The 21,941-nt window shown below is 39.7% G+C and overlaps 1 protein-coding gene across 1 annotated transcript in view; it reads left to right on the top strand.

Annotated features, from left to right (window-relative positions):
- Positions 1–21,244, top strand: part of HAPLN1 (hyaluronan and proteoglycan link protein 1) — a 30,408-nt gene extending 9,164 nt beyond the window's left edge. Inside the window, exons 3-5 of the mRNA XM_010159038.1 lie at positions 4,349–4,723; positions 13,230–13,532; positions 20,467–21,244. Coding sequence (XP_010157340.1) covers positions 4,349–4,723; positions 13,230–13,532; positions 20,467–20,756 — 968 coding nt within the window. The 3' untranslated portion in view covers positions 20,757–21,244. The remainder of the gene's footprint in view (positions 1–4,348; positions 4,724–13,229; positions 13,533–20,466) is intronic.
- Positions 21,245–21,941: the final 697 nt, after the last annotated feature.

Here is a 21,941-nt window from a genome sequence, read left to right as displayed (position 1 = left end):
GTGCTGCCTCCTGTGCCTTATTACTTAAGGCAGAAAGATACCCTTGATTTGGCACCAATGAGATACAGCAAAGCAGACCCCCATGACACATGTCCAAGAAAGTTTTCATTTGTGGCAGGGAGGTACAGCATGGAACAGAGTTGTCTGCTATCCCACGCAGCTGGACAACTTCTGCAACTTGGACAAACTCATTCTTAGCTAGCTTAGCTGTTTTTGCATTATGTTGCCTTTGTCATCCATCTAATTGCACCAAGAGGATCTACAAAAAGCCACAGCCTGTCGGAATCAATAGTAGGGAAGCAGGATTGGGAAAAATATGGCAAATTAGTCACCATTGGTGCCTGGTTCTGTACTAACAGCTAAGCTGCTGCCTGTTCTTACTTACTTACAAGGAAAAATATGTCTGGAAGGGTGAAAACCCCACGTAGCAGACCTTTCTCATCCCATTTCTGATCTAGGAGCCTGGCTGTTTCCATTGCTGTTCCTAACCAGAAGGAGCTGCTGGAGGTTGCCCACCACATTCCTCACCATTAGTCCACCATCTAAGGCTCTTGAGTGGCCATGCATGTGGTCTGCCTTCCCTCCAGAAAGGATCCAAACTGTCCTGTTGCAGAGAACTGTTTAGCAGGGGATTATCTCGGGTTTGCAGAGTCTATAGTTGTTTGGCCATTCATCTTACAAATTCTCTAATAATATTTCTGAAGAAAGCAAACAGTTCTGGGGAAAAAAAGTATTGTCTTCTTTAAGTAACATGTTGGACTCTGTGGTACCACCCACTTGTCCCATATTTTCCTTCTTACATTCATCTTTTAGATATATTCCTGACATTTAGATACAAAGATAATTTCATTCAGAAGGAGCAGCCTTGTCAGAAACCTCATGAGGAAAGCATCCAGGGAGCCACTCTGACAAGCCTTTAAAACAGTGTTTACCCTATCTTCCATGATCAGATCACCATTTCACAACAGACCATTGCTCACAGTATTAAGGCAACCCAGGAAGCAGGATTCATTCCTCATTTAAGCTTTGACAGCAGTAAGCTAGAAAGCTGCATCCAGAGTGATAGATGTATTGTAAATGAAGGGATTCTGCTTAGCTCTGGGTTTGGACATTTTTTTGTTTGTTCTGTTTTGGGTTTTTTAACTCCTCTGTCGATTCCACAAAGACCAAGACCATTCATTTTGCCATCCTCACAAAAATATGGAGTGAGGTAAAATTGGCCCTGATTCTTACTGGCTGCTGTATAATACAGAGCTCCTGGCCTCTTGCCAAACCCCAGTCATCTCATTTTTAAGCACAAAACCTTGCTGCTTGCATGTCTTCTGCATGTATTCTAGCCAAAAAATAAATTATGCGGCATCCTCCAATCTCTCATTTGCTTTTCCTCGAAAGCCAGAGATTCTTTCTTCTTCCTCTCCTAGATCTAGGAGTAGCAGCAATGTTATTTTCTGCCCCACTATCTTGCCAGAGAGAAGGAAATGTCATCTCTTTTTCTGTAAAAAAGAAATTACTTAGAAAACTTGAGGGTGGAGGCATATTTCAAGTGTTGCATCTCCCTTGGAACCTCCAGGGATGTAGGAGATGTTCCAGGCTGAGAAAAGCCATGCTTTCCTTTCCTTTCCCAGGTTACCATCCCTGTTGTTCTTTACAATTACCAAGATATAAACTCCAGTAATGGCTGCTGCAAAGGGCCAGAGGAGGTGGGAAGCAGCCAGGAGAGAGGAATACTACTGCATCAGGATGCTAACGTTAGAGCCAAAGGTGACAGTGCTCTGGGCAAGTCTCCAGGCCTGGCTGGCACAGTCTAGCTGTTGTTAGAAAGAGCGAGCTTTAGCAGCCTGAGTCAGACTCTCCCTTCTGCCCCAGTCCTTTCTGCTAATATTTATTAAACTTGACTATTTCAGTATTAAAGACCCAACATAGTTGAGCTCTGATTCAGATTTCTTGGTAATAACCACCCCAAAGCACAACATTTCTCCTCCCAAGGTGGACAGAAGTCTGTGGAAGTTCTTTGTCCCTGAAGCATACAGGGAAATTCTCAGACAAACCGTGCTGGCTGCTGTCATTTTCTTCCTTCTCCTCATCCTGTGGAAACTGTTAGGAACACTTTCCATGGTGTCTTGCCTCAGATCACCTCTCTTCTTGGATGCTGTCTCTGAAAGGGGGAAGGTGGGTTATGGGAGCAGCCCCAAGCCTTTGCTCACCTCTGGGAAGATGGGTAGTGAGAAAGAAAACCAGTTGTATGGGGCTGCAGGTGATCTGCTCTGCAGTAATGATTTTCATTAGATTGGAAGGTGTCTCATCCTGGTAAATCAACATGCAGTGCTCAAGATTGTTCATTTTTGAGGAAGCTGAAGGTCTGGTTAATCTGTCCTGTGCAGTTAGTAACAATGCTCTTGACACAGCATCTCCTGACAAAGAACTACACATTTGGGATACCTGTTTTTCTTAAGCAGATGCACATTTGCAGTCAGAAAGCTTGTCTTTGCAGCTACCACCCTTGAAGGTGTTTGCATAATCATAAAATGCTGCATACCCTGGGGTTTCTTTTGCTGCTTTGGGTAGCCAGCACGGACAGGTAGTGAAATCGAGCTGAAATTGCAGTCTAGGTGACTATTTCCTTTAGCCAACAGACCTGTCAAACAAGACTCAGAAGCCTGGGACTGTCTGGAGACATTTATGAGCTGCAGATCCAAACATCTCACTGCATCCACCATGGCTGTGGATGCACGGCACGTGATGCAATGCTGAGAATAGACAGCTGGCCGGGCTGTCCCCTCCGGTGTACTCCTCACTGACACCTCATCTGTCAGCCCATGTCCATCCCAGTCTTTCCCTCCTTCAGTGATCCACACCTCTCTCTGGCTGATGACATTTTTGCATGCATATCTGCATTTTTGTCCTATCAATCCAGATTCATCCCCATGGATGCCAGCAGAAAATTGCTCATAGCCATCATAGAGTCAGCCCCTCCAGCAGCCCCTCCATTTGGGAGGTTAGCAGTGGCTTTTGCTGCAGGGAGAGAGCCAGACGAAGCCTTAGAGTCAGGAATCACATTTCCAGGCTGTTACACAGAGTTGCTGAACACATGTAGGGAGTGCTGAAGTCTTTCTTCACAATCTGTTACATAGACTGAGGTCAGTAATTCTTTCCCAGCGAGCTGAGCACTGGTGAATCATTGCTTTTTCGGGTCAGTGTCTCAGTGATAGAGCACACAAATAGCTACAGAAGGACTGAGCTTGCTAAATCAATTTTGCAAACTGCGTACGACAAGAGACGCAAGAAAAAAAGTGAATATTCTTGCTTTTGTGTACATCTGCTGACTGCCACCATGAAACCTGTGCTTTCCAGGGTTTTACCAAAGCAGCACAGCCTATCAGAGAAGCCCCAGAGACTCAGGGTGGGAAGCGAGCACGTGCTCAAGCTGACTGTCCTAAATTGAATGATTTCATAGAGCAACATCAGCCGTAGTGACCTACTAGAGAGAAAAGAGCAGGGACTCTGGGGTGAGACGGAAAGGAGCCAGCCAGTAAAATATGTCAAAAGTCAGATCAAAATATCAAAGATAAAGTGGTAAGGAGTTTGAAGGAGATGAGAAACCAGGTGAGGAAAAAACAGATCAAGATAATGAGGGAAGTGGGCAGAAGAGGAATGTATTTTACATGTGAAGATAAATTGAACTTTCTTACTTTGGTGGAAGTATATCAGAAGAGGAACTCAAACAAAAAAATTAGAATAAAATACATCTAGAAAATGAGACATTTTAGAATTACACAGACACATTCTGTGTCAATATAAATAGTGCTATTTGATACAGTAATGGTTTTTCTGATTTGTGAGCATGATTCACTGCATTCCAGATTGTGGGGGGCTTTGTATGCTGCCGCCTGCATAAGCTGAGTCCATACATAAAAATTGAATTATGAAAAAAAATGCAGCATTTGTAGACAGCGCTTGAACAATCCACCAGGAAATATGGGATGTTTGTGTGCAGCCATTTACAGATGATGGCATTCATCCACCAACTATACAAGTCTGTAAATATTTTTATACCACTCTATCTTCATGACTATGGAGCACATAGGATAGCCTCTGCATGTATTGGGGGGGCAATACTGCAAAGCAATGTGCCTCTCTGCCTATCTGCATACACACACAAAAATACTTGCAGCCAAGTAAATGATTATATGTAACTTGTTTATACATCCTAGGAACAACGTGATTGCAGAAGAATGATCCTGCAGACCTAATGTATAATATGCTGATGGTTGTTATGGCACTGATCTTGTCCATTCTGTAAAAGGTAGATTGCAGGCTAATTGTTTTTGTTTTTCTTCTTGAATCCTAGCAGAAAATGGACCCCGTCTGCTTGTGGTAGCAGAGCAAGCTAAAATCTTCACACACCGGGGTGGCAATGTCACACTGCCATGCAAATTTTACCATGAACACACATCAACAGCTGGCTCAGGAACCCACAAAATCCGGGTCAAGTGGACCAAACTCACCTCAGATTACCTCAAAGAAGTGGACGTCTTTGTTGCAATGGGACACCACAGAAAGAGCTACGGAAACTACCAGGGCAGAGTGTTTCTGAGGGAAAGCAGTGAAAATGACGCCTCTCTTATAATCACCAATATAATACTGGAGGATTACGGGAGATATAAGTGCGAGGTGATTGAAGGATTAGAGGATGATACAGCAGTGGTAGCTCTGAATTTGGAAGGTAGGTAACACCTGAATTATACTTAAATTCGCATTTGCCCAGTGTTAAGGAATACCTGCGTTTTCTCCTAATAGTGCAAAGAACTATATGTTTTTAATTTGCTCCTATTGCTTTACAGAAGTCACTGCACTTTTTTACAGTAGAGTTAGGCAAAATACCTAATTACCATTTTACAGAGCTTCGAGACTTTTTAGGTTATCAAGCAAATACAAATCTTCTTAGAAAGAGAAAAAATGTCAAAGTAGTTTTCCTGAGACAATGGGTTTGTTCTTCCCAGCTTTATAATTACATAAAATAGATCTCTATATTTCCTGCCAAGACAACTCCTACATGTAGTCTGTAGTAATTTTTCTCAGCTATACTCTTGAAAACAGGGGTGTACAAAACATTAGAAAAATTATTGCAACAAGTTTAAGGAGGATCAAAAATTCAGCTTTCCTTTTATGAAATTCAGATAAATTTTATGACATTCAATCCACATAAAAGAGCATTTGGCCTTTTTCACTAAAGCACTGAGGAACAGCAAGCACCACATAATCCAGGTCAGAAACACACAGCATCTGTTTAGCTGTGTTTGAACCCAGCACATCTCTTTTTTCACGTTTCTATGCGGGTGGTCCCAGACCCCACTGCTGGGTTGTGAGGATGCTCGATAATTCAATAATATTCTTCTGACAGTCTCCTTACATTCCAAGTACATACCTATATCAGGCTTAGGGATGTTCCAGATAAATAACTACATATCTTGTTCTCCATCAAGTAGTGGGATTTCTCTGCATGTTTTGGTTTAATGCATTAGGTATATGTTTTACAGCATTATGATATTTCTGCCAATGTAAAAGGGTCAGAGCCAGTGGGAAATCTTCAAAGTGTTCATTGCACCACACATCTGGACCAGACACCTGTCTGGTGTCACTTAGCATTGTTCCTCTTAAGTGAAAGTTCGTTAGCTTTCTGCTATCAAAAGCAGGAGTGTTTGGGAAAGGAGAGTAGCAGCAGATAGGGAAGTTTTGTCTGAAGCTTTGTACAAACACTTGTGCACCTGCAGAGTTCTGTATTTGAGAAGCAGTGTTTGGTTGATACTGGAGTAAGAAAGCAATGAGAAATCTTTTCTGTACTGCATACACAACAGCAAAAAGGAGATTTTCTGCCTTTTTTACTGTGACTGTTTCACGATACAGCACCAGCCCATTGGATAGAAGATCTGGTGCCACCTCCTGACATACACCGTTCCCTGAGCTTACTGCTGTTACTGTGAACAGTGTCTCCTGAGATATGCCAGCTCCATCCCATCCTCTACAACAGCATCTCTCTTTCCTGTTTTACCCCATGTCCAAAAGAAGGAAAATCATAAGATAGGAAGAATACACATTTCTGCAATCAAGCATGTTCCAATTTCTTCACAAAGGAAAGTTTACCTATTTTAACTAGGGTTTGGCTAACATAAGAAACATCTTTTTATTATTTTTGTCACACATGAGATAGCTGTAAAACTTAATTTCTGACATTATAAAGTGATGTTTCCTAAACTGACAGGAAAACTTCATTTGCAAAACCTCGTGGTGAAGCTTAACCTTTCACGTGAGATAAGACTAGTGATTATGTCAGTGTCAGTCCTGCATGCGGCACCTAAATCCAATGAGTCTGGTTCTAAGTTTCAATGAAATTTCCTTCTAAAACGATAATGATTAAAATGCACTTATATTTACAGTGAACATACATAGCTGACGGAACATATTCCTCTGTTTGCATGCCCATGTGCTTATTTTTTCAATTCATCTGCAGTTTTATGCAGTGCTGGCTTTAATTGCCATTTCGTGTATTTGGGCAATGCAGAACAAATCAAGGGAAAAAAAAACCATCAGTCTTTGGACAAAAATAAAAATATATCAGCCCATCCTAAAATTTTACATCTGTTATAAATAAGAAGTTTAATCTCACAGTGGGAAGGATTTGCATGAATACCCTGATGTCCTGAGATGGTGGCCCTGAGGATGTTAATTGGCAGCAAGACAAAACCATTTATATCCAGGAGTGCCCGCTAGCAGTGCAAAACAGCTGATCGCTCCAATGTGAGCTCAGTGTACAAACAGTATAGCTTTGATGAGCGAAAACATGGTAATAGATCAATATGAAAATAGCTGACCTCTACCTCAATGGACCTTTTTTCTTCCCTGAATGTGGTAGTGTTTTATTCCTGTTAGACTTAAAAGCCTCCTGGGATTGTCATTAAGTAAACTGTCCATAAAAATTGGGTACACTTAGCTTTGAAAAAATAGTGGAATTAGGTTCAATCTGTATTTGTTTCATACCTTACATGCTTTTGCTATGTTATTTAATGCAGAACCACATCATTTTCCCCCTACACTAGTGAGATACTAAAGCGCAGGACTAGGAATCGCTGCAGTATTGCATACCATCAGCTTTAAGAACTAGTCAGTTATGTCACGATTATCATCCTGCTTATAGCCTGAAGTACAAGGATTAGTCTAAGGGCAGGCTGCTTGCACCGGGCATGGTGGTGGCAAAAAAAGTCAAGTACTGCAAAAAGCAGGACACCCATTTATGTTGGACTTGTCACCAAAGCCATTTTCTCACTGAACTGCCCTTACTCTCCTCCTGCACATAAAATATGGGTCATGAGTTTTACACTCTTTGTCAAATGTCCCAAGAGTCAGAAGCTTAACAAATTAAAGGGTAGCTTTTATAACAGGTAGATAATGTTCCCTGAGTCATAAGCAAAGAAAAAATTCTCAGCTGGCATTAAATATTCTTTATGCTGATGTTTTACTCTTCTGCACTAAATATTCTTTATATTAGTGCTTTACTATTTTCCTTTTTTATGAATGCTAGGCACTGTAATGAATCTCACTATATCAGGTTTGTGTGCTTCGGCTTTCCAGCTGTGCAAGGCTCCAGCACCGCCCCTCGGTTATCCTGCTCTGGCACAGATTTTGGGTACTATTCCTTTGTGAGATTCATGGGCCAGGTGGCAAAGAAGGTGGAATGAGGCTAAACTGACAAAGGCAGATTTTTACTCTATTAGAATTTTTTTTTTTTATTAGTTTCTGTCTTCAGGGAGATGTGATAACTGAATACATTAGTTTTGTAATACAGGCTATAAAATAATTACTTTGTATGCTCAACAGTACCAGAAATATGCAGATCTAGATAAAACCATTCAAAATATCTGTAGAAAGCTACTTCTAGATAGAAACTGTCTTTGGGTGGCTGCACATGAACCAAAGCCCATCAGGTTTTTATGATCTTTCTTGGAGGTATGTTAGCCTTTATGTCTGAGATAGACTGAGAAAAAGGCCAGACATCTCTTTAGAAAACAGACTTTATAGTTCAAAATAGATCAAACAAATCCATAATCTCCATATAAACAAATTCTTCCAAATTGTCAAGGGCAAACATTTTCTAATCTAGCCATTTCTCTTAACTTGGGATGTAAGCAATGAGAAATTCATAGCTGACACCAATATACATGGTCTGAAATTTACAAACTCCATGCTCTCAACAGCAGGATAAATCAGATTTAAGCTAATAATGTATGTCACATTGTTTCTTCTATGTACTGATGTTAAATTCATACACAAAAAGCTATTTCAAATATTCTTTTCATGACAATCTGTTGTTCTGTGTACTATAAAACTTATTTTATAGGACATACTATTTGTGGTTGCCTAGAAGACAACAAAAAGTCTTGTAAAAGACAGCAGGAGTTTGTCAACAGTAAGTCATGACAGACCAGTGTAATTTCTTCAGTGATAGGGTAACAGCTCTTTGCAGACACAGCTGTGTTTTCAAATTCTGGAGAAATAGTACTTGAAAGGTTCAGGTGAAGTAAAAACTTCAAAATAAAGCAGCAAAAAATTATCTGGAAATGATGGCCTGAAAGGAAAATGCTGGAAGAATTAGGACTAATTAGACCAAGGAGGGGAAATATGGAGAGTGGTCTCTAAATTTTTATAAAGGCTGTAGAAAAATAAGGGAATAATCTGCTCCTGAGCAGGCAAGTTTAGTTCATATGCCTATATTTATCAGAAATAAGCAGCCCCACTGAGAGATTGGTTATGAGATGCAGTGGGCTGGGGGGACACTATCTCATTTTTCAGGATGTTGATGCCTTCTGACAGCCAGTGGCCTACCCATGGAGTCTGTGCTGAATTATCAGCTATCTGACAGTCCTAACAGGCAGAGAAATAGAGATGGAGACTCAAGGAAAATGACAGACTGACTTACCACTTTTCACTGGATTTTAGAAATCCAGCATGGAAAAATTTTCCATCAAGTGTATGAACCTGCCAGCATAAAACTGTACCCTACAGTATAGTATATAGCAAACTCTACTGTTGCCTGGTGTTTACATTGGCTACAAGAAAACTTACTTTTCTGTTTGGTCTAGAACTCAAGGACATCCATTCCTTTACTCTGGCTGTAAAAAGAAATTTTTTTTTCCATATGGGTCAACAGAAATCTGTGTTATTTTCTGCTATGTGTAAATAGTGTTAAAACTGCTAATTGCATATGGTTCTGCCTTAACAGGCACCCATAAAATGTTACAGGAATTGAGCTTTCTTAGGTTATTTCCTCGTCTTGTTGTCTTGGGTAGCCGTTAACAGCTCCTTGCACTGACAATATGTCGGTAGTGACTGAGTAAGTGCAAAGCCCTTGGACTGACTTTTAGGGATTATTTGCATATGAGTCTGAAATACGAATAGCCTACAAAAGGTATACACATTTCATTTCTTTTGCATTCTCTAAAAAACACAGTATCAGAAGCAGAGTTGTACATTTCAGTAACTGAATGTAAGGCCTTCATGGAAACACGAGTGTGCATATAAGGAGGATATGTTACCCATCCATTTCTTATGTTCCAATTTGGTGGAAATCCTAATTTCCATTACAACAGTCATTTTCTGGACTGGGATTGCACTGTCACAAGTGCATACAGAAAGCTTCACCTAGCCCTCCTCTTTCACTCAGATTTGTTTTCCACTGAATTGCTGTGTCTCAGGTTCTTCCTCTCCTGCTTGGAGGAAAAGAGGTCCTTCCCTGGAGGTAGGATCTATTCCAGAGAACCACATGTTTGGGAGAGGAGCTACACTGTGAAGTCTATACTGTAAAGTAAAATTCCCCATGAAGCCTTCACAAGTGTCTCAGCTGCTTCCTTAGGGTAAAAAACCCAATCACTAAGGTCAAGTTAAGTCTCCTCAACTCAGTCTTCCCACAAAATAAGCAATTTTAACCATCTGAGTCTGGAAGTTTTTCTCTTCCTCCATTTCCTAAGCTGAATTTGTTAACATTTGGAAGCGAGTGTTTTGTCTAGTGGTAAAACAGAGGGCTGGAGTCAGGAGTTGAGGTTCACTTTGTAGTTTGGGAACAGTAACAAGCCTCAGGACAGCTTTTGTCCATTCAAGAACAGATGGGCTGGATTAACTTTTGACGGGTTATAAGATCCAAGAACAAAGAAGATGCTTTGCAATAAACTGAAGTTCAGCACTGCTAAATTGTAACAAAAGGTAGATGGGTAGTAAGATCTAGCTATGAATTTCACTGTTATGTTTGACAGAGAAATGAATAAAAAAAAGATTATATTAACAAAAATGCAAGAGAGTGCAAAGCTACACAAAACACACATCCAGTCAATTTTGCTATACAAAATCACCAAGGGCCACCCCCATCTGCAGAGTGAAATTAATGTTAATCAGTTGCAGGCTTGTACTGCAGATGAACTCCAAAGAAAAATCAGCTTCTATACAGTCTACCAGAACATAGCCCAAAGCTAATATTACAGTTTTGTCCACATTTATGTTATTAAAACATTATGTCTCAAACTGTCAAACTCAAGTAGATTTGTAACAAATTCACATACATATTTAAGCCCTTTTAAAAAGTGATTTTGGAAACCTTAAGGAATCAAATCTGTTTGAATAGTTTCCAATGAATTGTTGCTCAGTTTTTAGAATTATGTAAGTTTAGATCTTGATTAAAAAATACCCACCACTGGTGATTTTAGAGGGTTTTTTACATGTATATGCAAATCAGACACATGTAGTGGACAAGGAATCGGTTGTCTGGGGAAGTGTAGTTCTGGAAAAATAATAAATATTGGGTTTCTAATAAAGTAATAAAACTTGGAGTCCTCTGACATTTGCTCCGTTTTTATCATAAACAGGGATATTTCTATCCATCAGCAGTGAGGGGGACTGAATATTTTTTTTTTTTTAAAAGGGAGGAGGAGGAGGAAAGAAAAACAGAGAACCAGAAAAATATGAAACATCTACAGCTTCTTGTTTATGCAGTTACAGTTAACAGCACATTTTGTGTTACATTTCATTCATGCTTTGTAGTTCTGAACATTTAATAACTGAAAGGCCCTTTAACAAAGGATTTACAAAAGGAAAGAACCTTGTCAGACTCTCAGTTAATTACTGAAGGAGAGCAAAATATTGTTTATTGTTACCCTGCCAAGTTTACATTTGAATGCTTAATTTTCTTGGACCAAGTCACTGAGGTTTAGTAATAACAAAGATTTTGTTTTAAAAAAATAACACTTCTTGGAAGATAGATATGTGAGGGAGAGACAGGAAAGAAGTGAGACGTTATGATACCAGTAGAATAGACACTGAAGTGAGTTTGAATGCTCAGAAAGAAGAATGGCTTCAATGCATAATGACAGTCTTGCATGACCATAATGTAATTTCTCTATCTTATGCTACATTGCCCTAGAGACAAAGAACTCGTTATATTCATCAGCTGGAAGAAACTAAAACGAGAGATGGATGTTTATACCAGTGTAAAGCTTTTGGCCCATCTCATGTGTTATCTTGTCTTCAGGCCTTCTGCATCCTACAGCACTTATTTCTACAGAGATGCTTGAGAACAAACATTCTGAGAATGATCTTCTTTGATGCTGTTTTATTTCAGCTTATTATGAGACTGGGCTAAAGCCAACTAAAATTTAGATCTCGGTTAAGTTTCTAAGCCCTGCCAAAGATTAGGGTGATCTGATCCAGACTTTTGTTTCAAGTCTCTTTTATATCAGACTCACATGGGGAAGGGGTTCTTCAGCATTTTCTGAAACATCTTTCATGTTTCAAGGAGTAATCTGTAACTATGTATCTTTTTCATAAAACCTTCAGAAAATACACTGTGGAAAAATCTGTCCGATAAGGGCAATGACTGATAAAATGTTGCTGCTGAAACAATTCTGGAGGTGTCCCCACATCTCCCATCTCCGCTGGAATGCCTTCTGTTATGAGAAGGTCTCTCTGCCATACCTGTCTGCAATGGCTCACCACCGATGAGCGGCAGACAGGGTTTTGGACCATCCTGCAGCTAGTCCTCAGGGGTGAAAGGAAGCATTTGGCAGGTCCATGCTCCTTGCACAATGGCTTTCTGGTCACTGCCAGCCCTCCAGCAAGTGTCCAGCAGTGCTTTTGGCAGCCATATTGGTAGCGAGGGAAGGTGACATCTCACATGGCTTCCTACCTGGGCTCTCCGGTGCTGCCACATGCTCTGTGCTACCTGGGTCACCATCTGTAATTGAGGAAACCTGTCTTCTGCTCAAGGAATTGTGCTCCCTGTTGCCCTCTGTGAGGAGCTCTCCCTCCTTGAGTGGTGACAAACTGCCAAAAACCAGCTGGAAAGTAGCAGAAAAGTCTCCCTGAAACCACACACAACTTCACTAATTTTATTTCCCTATAGATTTCCTACTTTCAAGACCTCGGGACATTAAAATTATGCCTTCTACCAGTCTAGCCTTGAAATGTTGTTATTAAGCTGGGCATGAAATACCTTCCCATTCCTGGGATAATGTGAAATAAAAAACAACCAACCAAACAAAAACCCAACTGTCTTGAACCTCTCAGGAAAACTTGGCGAGGATCCATGCAAAGAACATAGCACTCTTCTATGTCAATCAAAACACTTCATTTTAGTGTCTATGGGTAAAAAGAAATAGTTCATATGCCTCTTTACTACCATTTCTTCTTTCTACATGACTGCCAGAAAATACCCAAATTCCATCCCAAAAAATATAGGGCTAGGTTGGATTTTAATTTCCTTTTTTTAAAGGAGAAATTGATACTACAGCTGATAAACTGAAAAATTTATGATGGAAAACGTGTAGTTGCAAAATTGCAGCCAATTCTGCTCATCTTTAAGCCCTCTCAGAGTGCACAGAGAAGCACAGATCACAGTGGGGACAGCAAAGCTGCAGATGGATGCAATAGGCAGACCTGGCATGGTTTCTATCTGGCAAGGGATAAGTTTACAGGGAGAAGAGATGGCTCAGTAAGGCAGAAGCCCTATCCCCTCCTCAAACCTCATGGCTGATGTACTGGCAGTGCATTTTTCCCCAGAAATAGAAAAACTTAACAGTGTGCCATGCATCATGGAGTTAACCTTTGTTTTTCCCTCTGGTGAATCTGAATGCTGTTTCCCCTTCTTCTGCTCTTTTGATGTCCAGTAACTCACCCTCTTTTTAACACTTCAGGTGTTGTATTCCCTTACTCTCCACGTCTGGGTCGTTACAACTTAAACTTCCACGAGGCTCAGCAAGCGTGTCTGGACCAAGACTCTGTTATCGCCTCCTTTGACCAGCTCTATGATGCCTGGAGGTCAGGGCTGGACTGGTGTAATGCCGGCTGGCTCAGCGACGGCTCCGTGCAGTACCCCATCACCAAGCCCAGGGAGCCCTGCGGAGGGAAGAACACAGTGCCTGGGGTCAGGAATTACGGGTTCTGGGATAAAGATAAAAGCCGATATGATGTCTTCTGTTTTACTTCAAATTTCAATGGTAAGAGCCGCCTTTGCTCCTACCCCAGTATGTTAACAGACTGTTTCTGTGCTTAAGAAAGAAACTCCAATGGCAGCAAGTGATATTTGGGTTGTGAAAGCTTATGTTAAGCTTGGAAAATGTTATTCTTGAATTTACACGGACACATGCACAGGGTAAAGTTGTCTTTGCCTCATGTTCACATAGATAGTTTTTACAACTCAGAACTTGTATTGGTAGTAGTTTCTAATATCTCCATTTTCACCTTGTTAAAATGTATATGTACCTTTTTAATGCTGATACATGCCCAGTTTATTTCAGTTAAAGTGATAAAGAAACCTCAAATTCATTAATTGAGATTTCGTGTTGAGTTAAATTATAATTATGGTGGTTTAAAATTTACATATATCACCAGAACAAAATCCTGATAGCCATTTCATCTATGCTGTTGTGTCAAGGATCTCCTCCTCATGCACCAGGTCCAATATGACTAATACTTCCTTATCAGCAAAGCTATTTTGAGCATGTATGCCTAATAATTTAGATTCCTAATCTTAATACACTGCCAAAACCCTGTTTGGTTTTGCTCTGGTATTGGTCTGCTCTAAACGTTATTTTATTGACTGGAAGCTTTTCTGCTATTAGTAAATGTTACTTTAGGTATGAAATTACTTGATCTCAGCTTGCCATCATTTTACATTTAATCTAGTGGTGGAAAAAGATTTAGAAAGCAGGGCTGTGAATGAGAGGAACACTACAAGCAAACATGTGCAAAAGGAGTCTACAATGCTCTGCAGCAACATCCTTGTGGATAATTCCTACGCAACTTTGCACATGTTTGGCTTGCAGCCCACCCAGACCCAGGAGCATGGCCTTTTTTGTTTGGATAAGATTTCTTATCCACAGTGAAGCCTTTTGGTCCTACGGCACACCAAAAAATGAACATAAGGCTTGGTCTCAGAAGATATACTGTAGTGCTTATTCTGCTCCACCCTCTAAAAAAAGCCCTGAACCGTTATACCAAAAATATAAAACATTAGGCTGGATGCAGTCTGAAATAAAAGTTTAGCTGATTTTTATCATGCTGTAGCATTCCAGGAAATGCTGGCTCATTTTTTTCTTGCTTCATTTATCCAAGGTGAAATCCTATATGAGCTCATCTGTTATATGCAGATTTAACCCTATACTATAGAAATAGCACCAAGGACTGAAGTAAACAAGGAAAAATAATTAAAACAGGATATATGCAATATTCAAAGTGCTTGCAGAGTAAACGTTTGTGACTGCCAGTCACTAATCACCACCCTTTTCCACACTAGCAGCTGGACTGTGTCACAGAAAGAGAAAAATCATTTCTGGAAAACGTAGTGCTGAGAGATAAAAATTGGCTGTACACTAATACACAAAGAGAGGGAGGGAAAAAGAGGAATGGGGTAAGGTGAGGAAAAGATATACAGGTAGTAGAGAATTCAAAGAGAAGACATTAAAATGAATCTCATCGTTGGTGACTATCAAACCAACCAGCAGGACAGAGTACCACCCAGCTACAGGGTGATATTGAGCTGATCATCTTTTCTAGTTCCCTGAAGCTCAGTGCCATTGAGATTCTCAACGTGTCAGCAGGACATCTGGATTCTGCTTCTCTGAGCATCCATTTCCTTCACCAGCAACTCACCAGCTTATATTATCTTCACACATCCCTGCTATGTTCTCCACTATTCATGTCACAAGCTTACCTTCGTACCCACCATAAACCCAGTCACTCTTCCAAAATGCCAACTTCCTATTTTCGGCTTCGGATAGCTTATGTACACTTAACAGCATATGTTGGCTTTCTCACTGTAAAAGGAAAAGCTTATAATAACCCATTTTGCCACCAGGTTGCGATTGCCAAAGATAGTGGCTATGGGCAAGGAGCTATTTCTGCAACACCCAATATTGATTCTCTCAGCTCAGGGACAGCCAAGGAAAATGAGAAGTGGTTAGGACACCATGCATTTCCAGCAGTGGCAGTGACGGCTGGAGTCTCCTGACGGTATGAAACAGAGAAGCCTTCAGCTTTATGTAAGGGAGATGGAAAAATGCCAAGGGCCTCTGGATCAGGGTAGTATAAGGCAAGCTGAAAAAAAAAAAAAATCTCAAAGAGCATCAGTTGTGGGAGCTGCTATGAAGAAAGAGAGTGAGTGAGGTTTACATTTCTGCTAACTGGGTTCTTTTCAGGGAGAGAAATACCTCACATACATTGGATCTCAGAGATCATTAAAAATAAAGGCTCCTTTTTTAAATAGTTCAGCAGTCAAAACTAAAATGTCTTTGTCTAAAATACATGCAAAACTTGTTTTTCTATCTGGAGAAGAAAGGGAAAACCTAGCAAAATTACCTTCAGCCATTAAGGTGGAAAATTAAAAAGTAGTCATCAATGCAGTGAGTTCAAATCCAGGTTCAGTGTTTTCACGCTGAAACTGTTGGATCCCATCTGTGATGAGCTGAATATACCAAAAACTTACAGGTAGAAAATAGGGGGGCTTATACCGCAAGTGAAAAATTCTATATGAATTCCTGTTACCTGCACAGGGAAGTTTTTTAGCGAAGTTTGTCTGCAATGCAATATAAAATAATCTTAGTGCTTTATGAAATTACCCTCTACAGTGTCTCTTCTTAGACTGGTGTCAGTGCAATACTTGAATATTTGGTTCTGCCTGTGTAACTGCTTCATAATCAAATCTTTCTGTTGCTTCATAGAAGAACTGTTTCATGTTTAGTGTCTGTGCAGACAAAGCCAAAAATGTGAAAATGTTTCATACACTTTGTAAGTAGTAGAACCAGCAATTTACCAGTTTATGAGAATATGTAGTGATGTGCTTCATAAAATAATGCAATGGGCAACATTAGCATAATGCTGTTCATTAAATCCATCAAAATATTGTGAAATAACATAAATTTTCTGCCTGCACAGAGATAACTATTGGATAGTGACATGTTTAAGTCCATCTGCTCTTACATTCCTTACACTGATAAAGACAAATGAGTATGTAAACAAAATGAATATGCACAAGTGGGATTCATCAAACTTAAATTTGGAAATTCTATGTTGGAATTTCCTGGTTTCTGAAGGCTCAGCTCTGCTCCCTCATAGGCAATTTCTCCTCCACTTTTCCTTCACAGTAGGAGCCATTTAGTCCATGTTCTCTTTAGAAAAGCTAAAGGTTCCAGTGGGACAACCTGTGTGCTGGTTTTAGTCAGCTGGTGTTGTGGGTTAAACAATGACAACCTGTCATGATCCAGAAGTTTGAAAGGTCTGCAGGCTATCCCAATTTCTCTCCCCTGCCCTACCTTAAGGAATGGGGATGCTCCTGCTCCATGTACACCCTCTAGAAGGTCAATTTGGGCTTCTACAATCTGATTTGGGGGAATAAATGCAGATGAATCCTTTTGTTGCCTTCTGCCCCACAGAGCCCAAAAGGCATGGTTCAAAAAACATGTGATGGTACAGCTGAGTACTTCCTTGCTTAATTTCAAAGGTTTTCTGATGGAGAACAGTGAATTTCTCAAAAAACCCACATGAAAATCTTTTGTACTGGAAAGTGTTAAGTGACCTAAATATAAACATATCTATCAGCTCCTGTATAATTAAGCATTTAAAAAAAATAATGTATAAGTAGAGGTTGTATCACACTTTCTGCTCATTAACATGCATTTTGCTATATACTTTGCACACAGAACCACAGTGCATAACTTATTTTTTATCGGCTCTAGCAGAATCAAGTAAAAAACTCATGTTAACAAAGCTAGAAATACAAAGAATAAATGTTAGGGATCATGTTAAAAGTACAGCTGTGAACCACCTGTTTATTACAGTAATGCATATTATAAGCTAACCTTCTCCACCACTTATAGGAGAAAGGTATAGAAAGGCATCTCTGAATAATACATGCTGGCTGCTCATTTCACCATTTCACAGTATTTTACTGCTGGGAACATGTAGCCATTTTTCCAAAAAGAGAAACAAACCCACCCAAAATAAAATTACATGCCCTTTCTTAGAAGTGATTCCCAGTTGCCAGAGTCACTGCTGGTATCAGGGGGTGGACTGGAATGGGACTTTACAAAATGTTTCCCTTATATTTAATGAAGCAATTCAAATATCACTTGCCTGAGATGATCACTGGATATCGAAATGTTTATCTGTACCTTATGATTAAAAGAGTGGAAAGCATCTCACCTCACCCAGATTTTTAACATGTTCTTCAAATCCAAGGAACAATGGCCCGGCTCAACTGTTTGGTATTGCTGTAAGATACACTGAACTGAGTCTTCTGAGCAGATGGTAGGGTCTACATGTTGTACAAGCTACAGATATACCCCGCTGGCTGCTGAGAATGCCTTTTATGGCCATATGAAACCACAAATCAGAGCAGTCTTACCCCATACAACAACCTAACCAACTTCTGTGGCCATAAGCTTCCTGGTGTACGTGTTGACTGCGAAGGCACGTAGCGTCAACCCTATTGTGCTGCCACTCACCTGCGTGGGCTTGACTGCCCCTGCACTGCATCAAAGCCATGAGGCTGAGCAAGAGCCTGCCCCAGCAGGTATTTAGGTCAATTGCTCAGATTTCCCTCTTTGAGCTGTTACATGCAAAATCTTAAAATAGCTATTATAGATGGAGTTTTATTAGGTTTGCATAAACCCTCTGCCTCATGATTTGGATGAGATGTGAAATCAAGCATGCTCATCCTCTGTAGGAGTGACTCAACTACCAGATACTAATGAGAGAGACAGCTGATGCCTCCCTCTCCTCCCACATCCATTAGTAAGTACTAAGAGTTAATAGTTAGGAACCTTTCTAAGCTATTAGCAGGGGAAAACCAGCAAATCTGTACTGATTTTATTAACAGAATTGTATTTAACCAGACATTCTGGATAAACATTGCACCCCTGTGGAGTTTACTATTAGGGTTGTCCTACTTAAAGGAAGGGCAGAGTATAGGGGTTATTATTACTGATGTCATATGTCAAAAGCCTGACCTCACTGCAAATCCCTAGGAAATTACATTCCACTGACATATGGTTTGAAGACCAACTAATAACGTAGGTGAAGTTTACATACTATCAGTCCAAATCCCTGTTCCCCTACGTCTGAAATCCTGTGTGCTTTGGGGAAACCTATTAATAACATAGTAAGAACAGGTTTCCACTTAATAAACATTCTCTTTAGCAACACCCTGTAATTGCTGTCAGCTTGCTGAAATGGAGTTAAACAAGAATTTCACAAAGGTGTAGATTATCTACTCCCAACAGTTTTGTGTGGAAATACTGTAGATACTGTCTCCTACAGCCGTGATGATTTTTTTTTTTTTTTTAAAGATGCTTCTCCACCACAGCTGCAATTTAAATACAGGGTATACAATTTCCAACCTTTATACAAATATAACTCAATTATCTTCATGTTGTCATCTGACCTGAGATTTCTTCACTTAGATAAAAGCTATGTGTTTTCTGCAGGGTTCTAGAGCTGATGTAACTCTTTATCTTGCTCACTGACTTTTCATCACCAAGAAAGTAATCTGAAACTCAGCAGAATTATGTTTGTGTGTTTGCCTGTTTTTTATGAGAAAGAAAAAGGATATTATTCTGGAGTACATTCTTAATGAAGAAGTAAAGAGTGGGCTTTGGAATTAGAAGATCCCTGCATGAATAAATTTCTTTTTATTTAGCTAACTTGCGTCTTACAAAACAGTCAGATCGAAAATGTGGTGAATTTATTTTGAAATTATTATTCCTTCCAATAAACTGTACTCCTCTGCAATCCATTTCTACTCAATTAATTATCAAATCAGTGCTGATTAACTCTAAGTATAATGAATGAAAAGCTTACAGTGAATTTATATTGCCTTGATAAATGTAATTAATGTTAATATTATTGCTGCTTATGGATTAGTAGGGGAGACTTCCTTTTTGAGCTCTACTTGCTGGCTTACGTTTTCATTACCTTGAGACAGAGGCACATTTTTCTTAGCAGCACTCCCAGTTCAATGCTGTCTTATGGTGAGGATATACCCTTTGATGCCTAAAGAGAAACAGAGCTGCAGAACTGCTGCACGTGGTTTTGACGCTGCTAATGAAGACTTATGACAGGCATGGTTTTGATCCACCACAGGCTCAAACTCTGCTTCTGCAAAGCTGTGCAATATCGCAGCTTCCTTACAGAAAATAAAAAATAAAATGTGCTTGTACTTAATCAACTTGAGAAACAAGGTCACCGCATTGTCAGAGAGTAAAGCTACATGTGTTACCTCCAACCACCCTCACCCACATGCTATCAAAGGCCAGATCTTACTGTGCTATGCATCTGAGAGGAAAACTTGTAAGGGTTTTAAGCATAATGTAGTAGTGCGCTGCTTGGGATGTTTAACTGATTTCCCTTCCCTGACAGTGAGCTACAGCTGCATGAGGTCTACTTTGCCTGAAATCTGTGGGGTTCTTCAGATGTTTGACTGGATTGTCATTGGTACCTTGTTGGTAAATGCATCTGGCACCATGGAGTCAGACGCAGAACAGGTGCCCTCCTCCGAAATCCAGGGTGCCTTCTGTCATCCCTCTTGCCCGACCTTTTCCCTGCTGTTTTTCTGCCTCTGAGGGTGAATATGCATTGCAACAGTTCACTTACCACTGAAAGCAAGTAAAGGTGGGGATACCATGTTGTGCTGAGCTAGCAGAAATAAATCCAGTACTACTTCTTTTGTTCAAATAGTGTTGCCTTTAATTTTTACTCCCAATATTTATCAACTCACTGTACAAATGTATAAGTAAGATATTTTTAACAGCCCAACATGCAAATTGCACAGTCCCAAATCAACCACTGGTTGATAAGCTTCTCTCAAGCCACCTTTATAATATCATATCATCTTCATGATGTCGCTAATGACCTTTTTTTCCATCTTTCTCTTAATAGGTCGTTTTTACTACCTGATTCACCCGACCAAGCTGACCTACGATGAAGCTGTTCAGGCATGCTTGAAAGATGGGTCTCAGATCGCCAAAGTTGGCCAGATATTTGCTGCCTGGAAGCTCTTGGGGTACGACCGCTGCGATGCTGGCTGGCTGGCTGACGGCAGTGTCCGCTACCCGATCTCCAGGCCAAGGAAACGCTGCAGTCCTAACGAAGCAGCGGTTCGCTTTGTAGGCTTCCCTGATAAGAAACACAAGCTGTATGGTGTCTACTGTTTCAGAGCGTACAACTGAAAATACCTAGAGCACAAAAGTTTTAAATTCATTAAGAACATGTGAAAGATTTCTTTTCAATATGAACTCATGCAAGTTACCAAAACTGTGATAAACCTTTTTTACTTACTGTAAAGAGTCATTTTCATAAACCCAACCCATTAATTTGTTTCCTTTTTTGTTTTAATATTTTTGTAAAAGTAACATTCCATAGATATTTTAAATTAATATAATTTAATTGAAGCTCTAGGTAAGGAAGTTTTAGAGCCAAATTCTTTAAGCTACATCATCCCAACAAAATACACTTTTCATGAATGGGGCATGCAATAGAGCTTGATGATTGCTAGGGCACAATTACGGAATGTAAGGCTACTCAAAGCAGAAGCTTTTAAAAGCACAAATTTTACATATTTGTACCAGTTTGAGAAACGCTGCAAATTGATTATATCAGGAATTTTGAAATTAGATAATATTATTGCTAAAGGGGATCCGTGAGGTTTTGCAAAAAACCTCACAACAACGTAGGTTAGAAAATAACTGTTTTCACTGGCTTCGCATGGGAACATCACAGAGTTTAATAAAAGCAGCTAAAACAGTCCCCAGAAATAGGACTAGTTTTACAGTTTAAAATCTTGCCTTTCTGAAAAATAAGCTCATGGTCCCATGCATAGGAAGAAGCACAATTAGTTCTCCTGCACATTTCAATTGTGTTTTTATTGTGTATTGATGAGGGAGTGAATAATTAAGTAATGACAACACCCTATTTTCTTCTTAATTCCAATTAAAGATGCCTGAGAAGTATTGTATTACCTTTGAGTAGCTTTACTGAGTTATTTTTAAACTCTTAAAGGCCATTTGCTAAGCAGCATATAGTATCTACTCAGGGCAGTTGTATAAGTTAACTGCTGGACAGAGAAATTGTAAACTTTAGCAGCTTGATTTTACTTTAGCCTTTGAAATGTTATTGTCTTAATGAAAGAACATTAGAACATTTAATATTTCTTACCTATTTACACATCACAAGAAACAAAAATTAGAAAAACATCATTAGGATGATCAAGTCTTAGAACAAGGTTATTAAATAAAATCTGAAACTAGCTATTAAGGTTTAGAAGAGAGAAAAAAAAAAAGGACCCAACACTTTATTTCCTTACATCTCATTTGTATCTACAAAGTACATCTGGTTTTTTAAGCTACCAATGGAAA

This window comes from Eurypyga helias, unplaced genomic scaffold, assembly GCF_000690775.1.
Source record: "Eurypyga helias isolate BGI_N326 unplaced genomic scaffold, ASM69077v1 scaffold34869, whole genome shotgun sequence".
NCBI lineage: Eukaryota > Metazoa > Chordata > Aves > Eurypygiformes > Eurypygidae > Eurypyga > Eurypyga helias.
Note: the sequence above shows the minus strand (reverse complement) of the source record. Positions and strands in the feature narration are given on the sequence as shown.